Source organism: Chaetura pelagica, unplaced genomic scaffold (assembly GCF_000747805.2).
Source record: "Chaetura pelagica isolate M959 unplaced genomic scaffold, ChaPel_1.0 scaffold479, whole genome shotgun sequence".
Taxonomy (NCBI): Eukaryota; Metazoa; Chordata; class Aves; order Apodiformes; family Apodidae; genus Chaetura; species Chaetura pelagica.
Window position 1 is genome coordinate 219802 of NW_009954537.1, and position 9221 is coordinate 229022.

At 41.4% G+C, this 9221-nt stretch overlaps 1 protein-coding gene across 1 annotated transcript in view; it reads left to right on the top strand.

Moving 5' to 3' along the window:
• DUSP16 (dual specificity phosphatase 16) overlaps window positions 1-9221 on the top strand; it is a 30089-nt gene that overhangs the window by 7292 nt on the left and 13576 nt on the right. The window contains exon 3 of the mRNA XM_010004776.1: window positions 9191-9213. Within this exon, the coding sequence (XP_010003078.1) occupies window positions 9191-9213 (23 nt within the window). The remainder of the gene's footprint in view (window positions 1-9190; window positions 9214-9221) is intronic.

Consider the following 9221-nt stretch of genomic DNA (forward strand, 5'->3'; position numbering starts at 1 on the left):
ATATCCTGCCAGTGTTTGGAGGAGGAAGGATAGTTGCAGATGGATGCCGGCTTTCCTGATAATCTGACTGGTTGATGCCTTTAGAAGCAAGTCTCTAAAGACAGAGGTAAAAATCTTGCCAAGTGAGTGCAGCATTCCCTAAGTGGTCCTGTGTCCATGGAGTGTGGCCAGTGTTGGTGGGGGGGTAGACAGGAACCAGAGAGGAGCTTAGCTCTGAATCACCCTCTGCAAAAATCTCCCTCTATCAACTTTTAACAAGAGCCTAGAAAAATTAGTACCCTTAGCTGCTTCTGGTCCTCTGTGAATTGCCTCCCACCCTTCGTACTTAACATGCAGTTCTGAGTGTTCTTTCAGTGCCATGATTGTTTTAAGCCCTTGAAGAATGGGAGTAGGGTTTTCTTACTTTCATATGTGTATCCACTTGCTGTCTTTTGAGAGAGAGCAAAGTTTGACTAGTGTGGAGCTCTCATAACATTTCTCAAACACAAGAATAACTTGTTAAGTTTGCTTTTGTTTTGGATACCTCTGGATGCTTGTGAAACTTAATTGGCTGAAATTACAATGAAGGTTTTTTGGTGTGTTGTGGTTGTTTTTTTTCTTTAGAGGCAGGAGGGGCAAGCACGAGTGTCCATTATGCCACCTGGGCAGGAGAGGGGTGGCTTGACCCCATTCTCTTCTCCCCCCAAGCCTTGTTTGCTTAACCTGCCTCTTAGCCTTGTCTTACCAGAGGTAAAAACCCTCTGGGGCAAAGGACTTCCCTTGCTAGACTGTGCTTGTAAAACACCTGGCCTACCCGGGCTGCTTTCTGCCTGCCGCCGGAATAAAATACACACCTCGCTTTCCCAAAGGCTGAACCCTGGAGCCCAGTGGAAGGATTCTCGGTGGCTGAGGGGACAGGAAGGGGACGGGAAGGGGAAGGCAGGCAGTGCTCCCCAGGGGAGCTCCCCAGCCTCAGCTTGTGCAATGGAAAATGGCAAACATCCCTGTGGAGCTGAGCTGGAATGTGTGAATTGTAATGGCCTGTGGAGGTCTGCAGCTCGTTTAGGCAGAGTGGAAACATTGTAGATTCATAAAACTTGTGAGTCAGAAAGTTTACAACTTTCCTTCCTTACGGCAAGGGAAAAACCCCTGCTGCAGCTTTTCGATAAACATTTTTCGTGTTGGCTGGGAATGTGACTGTGGGAGAGCTGTTCAGTCACAGCCTTAGCGGCCTCTGATCCGATCCGAGTCAAAGTAACTGCTGAAGTTAGTCTTGTACATTTGGTCTTTGTGCTTTTTAAATTTTATATTTATTTATTTAATTTACCATCATTTTCAGTAAAGTTGCTTTATGTGTCTAGCACTAACCAGTATTTACAGTAACAAGTTCTAAATTGCTATTAGGAGAAGGAAAGAAAGAGTTAAACACGAATGTACTCCACCTTTGGTGAAGAAGAGTTTAGGATGGCTTACTTAAAATGACAGGGTCTAAATGTTATGTTGTAGATGTATGTTTTTTTCCTTAAAAAGGGATCCTGATATAATGTTTATTAGTCTATGGCTATAAAAAATTCTGAATAATTAGTGCCCTTAATGAAAAAGCAAATTATGGCTTAAACTAAGGTGGTGGAATCTTCTGCCAAACCCGCAAGCTTCAAAGTCTCACCCTTGCAGTCCTTTCCTAGTACATGCATGTAGTCTTTGGTTTTTGACTGATCCCTTGGATCTTCCATCTTTTCCACTCCCTGCTTTAAAATAATTGTGTTTGATGCTGAGTTAACACTGATGAACTGGCACACAATTAGGTCTTCTGGGGAAAGGAGGGAAGTTGCTTCTAGTCTATTTGCAATAATTAATTGCATAAAACTAATTTTGGCCTTTTCTGAATGGTCAGAATCCAAAGGGGAGGGGAAAAAAAGAAACATCTGATTGATTTGAATGGCACTTAAGAGAAATGCCAAAGTTTGCTGTCTACCCAGTGTACATTGTTCTTGGGCTTTTGCAGCAGATTCCATGACCTGTGAAATCCAGACACATTCACTATCTCTTATTTCTCCATCAGGAGCACAAGATGGAATCCTTCTGTGTGTCCTGCATGAAGCATGCAGAGCTGCAGGGCCAGCTGAATCTGGGGCAATGGTGTATAAAACACTTCATAGGCTTTTCTTAGCCCAAAGCTTTTAGGGAAGCCAAGGCCATAGGAGATTACATGTTGTCTGTCTCTCTGCTGTCACCCACAAAATATGGTTAAGCTTGATGGTCAGCTTCAATAAGGAATGACAAAAGGAGTAATTAAATTTAAAAAATAAAATAAATGGAAATTCTCGTAAATTCTATGGAAATGGATACTGGTACAGTGCAGAGGCTAAAATTAGCATCTCACTCCGAAACGTAGCTTCGGGTTGAGTTGAGCTGGTTGTGGATTTGCTGGTGTAACCAAGCAGCACTTCTGCATGGATCCCAGCAATGCAAGAGGAGTCCTTGGGAGCTTAGGCTGCCAATAGCTGCTTGAGGATCCCCAACAAGATGGGCAGCAGTGGTAGGTGGGATTCTTCTGTTCTGCAGCCCCTCAAATTACTTGGTTAGAAAACACAGTTGCTTAGTGTGAAGGTGGAAGGCTGCTTTTCTGGTCTTTACAGGCAGTCTCCATTAGTTGGAGAAGGTGGCCGTGGTGCTCGTCTTGATTACCAACCTCTTCAGCTCAATTTCTTCGCCCCTCCTCCTTGACTTTACTGCTAGGTCCAGGGCAAGAGGTTCTCTTTTGACCTTTAGCTGACAGACTTATAGGAAACACAGGCAGTGATGTGAAGACCTGTTTTCTCATCTTTCTTTCATTCTATGTTTCATGATTGCCTTGACAAAGAGTAAGTAACAAATCTTCCCAGAACAAGTGCAGTGTAAGTTTGTGGATTACATTTGTAATTGTTAGTGTTTGGATATGCATGGAGCATTCCTGATTGTAGGACTTATCTCCACACTTGAATAGTTACACTTGAAGAAGCAAGCTAAACTTAATGGGAAGGTCCCCTATTTTCATGTTTCCCTTTCACTGCAGTGTTGTGGGCACATCAGCTGTTGCACTTTAATTTCACACCCAACCTTAATCTGCCCTGTCTCTGAAGTGTAGTTAGGTCTCTGTTCCTTTCTCACTTTGTCAGTGTGCTCTTGCCTGATTAGCAAAAGCAGCTACGTCTAGATGATTAAGGATAAAACTAGTGGTGCAGACCTCTGCAAACACTTGAGGATGGCAAGGAATGACAGAATTGGCTGTTTCAACAGTAATTTTAAAAGCAGCTTCAAAAAGCCGAATAAGATGGCTTCATGATTGATTTTTCTGTACATTAGGAATACGTGCAAGTTGAGGCATAGGACAAATGTCTGAAGGAACATCTGTGCTGTATTCAGTGTGCATGCAAAGGCAAGACTTATTAAATATGTGTGGATGGGGAGATGCCTCTGAAGCTGGCCTGTCTGGCTAACATAAGCATTGGTGATTACAACCAGCCAACAGCCCAGTTACTGTAGTATGTCACTGAGCTGCTCAAGGTGAACTTTGAAAGCTGGTAGGAGAAGAAGATGGCATTCTCCTCTCTGGCACCCTGCAGTGAAGAAAAGTATCTGGGGGAGAAGGGAGGCAAGGGAGCAAAGGGGGTACTGGGCTGGTGGATGGGAGAGGTGTGTGGGGGAGGTAGATGCAGATGTTGATCTGCTCAATAACAGACAAAATTTAGTATTTAGAATTAGTATGTTTCTTGTGAAACTGTCTTGTCTAATTTTGATTGGATACATCTCTGAGTGGTTTGACCCATTTGAAGGAAATACAAAGACAGGGAGGAGAAACAGAAACCAGCCTAACATGGAACAAACATAGGAAACATCTGCCTTTTTGCCCCCAGTTTTGTGTCCTATTTTGTCACCATTTACCTGGAATGGTTTTATGGAATATTGGGTAAAACCAGTAAAATGTTATCTGTACTTTACAACTCTGTATTAAGCGTTTACATCAAGACCTTAGGACTTAACTGGCCTTTCACTTGCAAACCTCTATCATTTACAGAGCTACTGTCCCAGCAATGTGGCACGTCAGTCTGCATCAGGGTGGAATGGTCCTGGTGTGTTTACATGTAGTGTAACAGAAATGAGCTGATGTAAATGCTTGTGGTTTTCAGTAGTTATTCCTCTGCATTAACTCAGGGTTTGTATCTGGTAGTTAAACTAATGAGTCATGAGGATCTGAATGGATTCTGTCCCCTTTGTGAAAGGTAGCTCTGCCCCAGTCAGTAACTTTTGTCTAGCTATCACTTGTCACCTGATCACATCTTCTATCCCTCTCCTCTTCTGGCTGCTGGCAAAGTTAGTTGGGAATTTTATTTATATGAGGATTTACACAATGAATCTGTAAGAAGGAATCACTTTTCCTGTGGAAGTTTGCTGAAGCATTTTCATCCCTTCTGGGTTTGGTCCTAATTGGTTTCCTGAGTTGGCTGAGAAGGGAGCTACAACTTCTGGTACCAAGATTCCTTTGACCATCATGCCTTTATAATCATAATCAGAGTTTGGAAGTGGTAGTGTCTTGATCAAAGGAAAGTCTGTACTTGCCTCTTTGCAGAACCATAGCAACAGGATTACTGGATCTTCCCACATTTCTGCTAATGGCTGTGGAGGCTTGTAAGCAAGAAACAGGCTGTGCCATAAAGATCTCGGAGGTGTTGGGTTTTCTGCCACACACACAAGGGCTTAGGCTGCAAAGCCACTCACAGCTTTTGGTGCCTTAACATCATTTTGTAGAAGCTGTTGTGTGTCCAACCACAGGAAGTTGAACAGAGCAACTCGGCACAGGAACGTGGTCTGGTCGTGCTGTGTGTTAAACGTGCTGCAGCCAGGGGATGCTGGCCACTTGGTTAGAACTGGAATCATTTCACTAGTCTGTTCATTTTAACCTAAGCAAGAGCTGAGTTACCTTGGGGCAGTTAGAGAACTTTGAAGTCTTCTGATGAATCATCTAAAATTACAGCAGAATTTAATTAATTTATTTTTGTCCTAGAAATACAAAGGAAAATCAGCTGAGTTTACTGCTGCTACTTTGATACCTTTTGCTTTCATGTTGGAAAACAGATGATAGACTGAAATAGCTTGTGTCTTATGTTACTTTAATTTGCTCCCATAGTGATGGAAGTCATCATCCCCAAAGCTTTTTCCTTCAAACTCGGGTAGGGTCTATTATGCAAGATAAACTTAAGTACTGTTAGCCCAAGGATACAGTGACTTACCCATGTGCAGTTGTGACAGAAGTGACCACCTATTTAAAAGTGAAGAAGGAGATGCTTTGTGCTGCTTATCCTGCTTCATCATCAAGGTTTTTTAGATGTAATATCACTATTGGATGAGCAGTGATGGAAGAGTCTTCCATTTAGTTCATCAATACCAGAAAAAGTGGAGTGAAAAAAGTAAAAAGCCTCCTGAGGGGGAGGATCTTTTTAAATACAAGGAAAACTGTATAGAAACATGTATAATATCTAAGTTACTCTGCTTCCTCCTTCCTCTGTCAATAACATTAAAATGGAATAAGTGGTTTCATCCTGTGGAATGTCAAGAAAGCTGTTTCAGCTCAGCTTCACCACTGAGAATACAGTAAACCTGTATGGTCCATACGCTGGTTGGGGGAGCATATTTTGGAGTGTTTTGTCAGTCATCTGTTTCCAAGGCCCAGACAGATTAATCAAAGACTTCAGTCAAACTGTGAACTCAGTAGCTCTCTTAATTTTTTTTCCTGACAGTTTTAAAATGCTGTTGTGATTAATACATTATTTGCAGAGGCTGGAGAGGGGAGAAAAGGTGTTATTTGGAAACTAGCTCCAGAAGAAAAGTCTATTTTCTCTTAAAACAAACTGCACAGTGCTGCCAATAGCCCTCTTCTAACTGAGTTATGAAAGGAGATTTAAAGATTGTGTTTCCCTTGATGCAAAGGTCACCCTCAAATTTCAGAATCTGAAACTGAACTGGTCTCATCACTCTTTTAATGCTTTCTGTCTGCATTCCCACCTGTACACTCAGTTAATTTCCTACATGTTTCAAGTTTGGTTTTTTGAGGACAGTCTGCTTCATTTGCAGCAGCAGTGCACAGGGAACTCAAGTGCTTAGGCTTCAGATCTGGGGACTCATGGGGGCCATAATCTGTGATGGAAAACAGAGACACATCTTTAGGTGCTGTTCTTTTCTTAAATCTATCTATTCATTTTAAAATGTGTATTTTGCATGTCAGTGCAAACTTCTTACAATAGAAGTGAAGCTTATAATGGCACAACAGTTCAGAGATCACGTGCACTATTGCTGTTGTTCCAGACCCACGAAACTGTTTGCTGCACTAGAAGAAATCATTAGTTTAGCAGGATGCAGACTATCAAGATAAAGTTTTTTTTTCAGCATGGGTTTTGTTTGTTTGTGGGGATTTTTAAAAGCATTTTTGCCATGTACACTGATCTAGGACCTGTTTCTCCTATTGTGAGTGCTACAAATCAAAGCCAGATTTGTTGAAACACTACTAACTTTTTGAAATGGCTATAGAAGGTGGCAGGAAGAAACAAGTTGCTGGTTTCATACTTTTCCAAGTTAGTTTGCTACTGGTACTAGTATCAAGTTAAAATATATTCAAGTCAGTTTTTTACTGGTACTAGTATCAGGTTAAAATATATTCAAGTCAGTTTTTTACTGGTACTAGTATCAGGTTAAACTATATTCAAAGGAAGGGGGGTGCCTATGTGTATAGGTAATATATACCAGATATATCAGATTTATATATCAGATTTATCTGATTTGAGAGTTTGTCATTAATGTTGTAAAGATAATAAAGCAACATGTTATTAGGAGAGCATGAATAGAAGGAAGAAACGTGACTTTGAAAGGATGGATGTCCCACAGCAAGGGCTGAAGCATCTAATCTTGAATCACTTCAAGTTTGCTTTGACAGAGCCCTAGAATAAAAAGAAAATAAATAAAAAATTGCTCCTGACACTTAGATGATCGAGCACAGGTTCCATCTCCCAAAATCTCATATTTTTTGCATACTAGAGTCTTGCTTAATTTCTCATTGCAGTGTTCATACAGAAATTAGACCAAGCCATAGGTAGTTGGGAAAATTTTTTATTTTTTTTTCCCCCTAAACTTTGCACATGTAGTCTTTTACAGGGAAAGCACAGATTTCAGATCTTTTCCATGGACTGTTCTGTAAAGAAGGACTCTTCTCTATTTCCAGCTGTGTCAGAAAGAGGCTTCAGAAAGGAGCCAATAAGCTTCCCAAGAGAGAAAGAATGAGCAAATTAAAAATAAGTTATTTTTTGCTTCTTCCTCAGCCTCTCAAGGATCTGCCAGGCACCATATCTTGCATTACATTTAATCTGAGGGGCATCTAATGCCTAAAAATTCAGTAATTGCTACCTGTAACAGAGGGAAAACTGTGCCTGAGAGAACTTAACAAGCGAGACAGCGAATTGTTCCACAAACTCTTTCTGTCATTTGATTGATAGATGGAACAAGCAGCAGCTGTTCCTCTGAAAGGGTGATTGTAAAGCAAGGAGGAAACTCATCTAATAGGAACAGAAAAGGTCAGAGCCAACACTTTACTGCATCCCTAGCCTCCATCCCTCAGTTCAGGGGTTTGGCTCTGCGATGGGCAGTACCTCAGCAGCATCCCTCGCCCGTCGCATCCCACACAGTCCAACCTCAACCATGTGTTCTCATGCTGAGCATTGTCACAGTTGTCTAAAATCACTTATCTAACAAAACAGAGAAGGGATTTTTATTTTATTTTTAATGGTTTTAAAATCATGAGACTGAGACAATCTCTATTCGTTAGGCTTCTATTCTGAAAACTGCTTGCTGGCTTTTTTGCTTATCAGAGAAATCGGGCTGTTACACACATGGCTGCTACCCTGCTTCTTCTACATGTGCTAAAGATACAGATTCTAAAAGCCAAAGAACAGGCATATAATTCAGGCCATGGTAATGCAAGCCTTGACAAAACAGTACATTATCTTATTCACGAATAATTTTAATTTATGTCTTCAAACTGTAATAATAGTGAACATAGCATTTGGCAGATTTAGCACGTTAATACTTCACTTCCTTGCTGATAAAAAGATGCCTTGTTCTGAACTCATTATAATTATGCTTCCTTCACTTAAAATTCCACTTCTCTCTGTATTTTACATTGAGGAAATAGCTGGGGAAATTTCACTGGGGTTTGTGCCTTTCACCCTCACTGCTTTGCTGTTAAATGGTGAAAACAGTCAAGAAAAACCTTAACAGAGTTAAGCGGCTGCCTCTGGTTCTTCTTCAGACTAGTTTGTAGGGATGGAGCATGAGCAGAGCTTGGGGTTTAGTTAGGCTTGGAAAAAGCTAGTTAGCTTTTGTGAGAACATATTGGTTCAAGTATTGAGTTAGTTGATGGTGGTTTCTTTGGTTTTGTTTTCCAAATGTTTTGGAGTCATAATATGGGCAGGACCTAACAACTGGTGAAGGACCAGGTAGCAGTAAAGGGAGTACAGAGGCTTTTAGTGATTTGCTAGGGGAGTCTGTGGCTGGGTGAAGTCCCCACCTGCAGTCCCCCCTCTGCCTCACCTCCCCCACTTGAGATGGACAAGCCTTGGCTTGGTGTGGTTTTGAAAGATGAAAATGTTTCCAGTGTGTTGGATGAAATGTGTTCATTATGGAGCAGTATAGAAAATAATGATGGAGAATTTTAAAAGCAAATGTTAATGACCGCATATTGATGCTTTTACCAAATTGAATAAACATTACTTTTCCTTAGTGACGTCTAATTATAGACCTAATATAGGAGATGTTTAGAAAACAGCTTGTTGGGGCAGAGAGGAGAAGGTATGTGTGCATTTGGTATGGTGGGTGTTGTGGCTGTTTTTTAAAATCTCATTTTTGGACTGGGAAGAAGCATGAGAAGCTTCTGAGGAGTGGAGAGAGAGAAATAAATGTTCCAGGCAGAGTGGGAATATGCAGCCAGGCCTTGCCTGCTGATGGATGGTTCCACAGTCATGGTACCTCAAAACCAGGCATATGTACAGTTCTTCTGTTAAGGCTTTCCTGCTGCCCCTTAATGCCTCCCCGTCTCCTGCAACAAATGCTGGTTTCCAAGAACTGGTAGGAGCACTGATGCCTCCTGCACTGCATGGAAATGATATACATACTGTTCCTCTCACAGGTGGATTTGCTGAATTCTCCAGCTCTTTCCC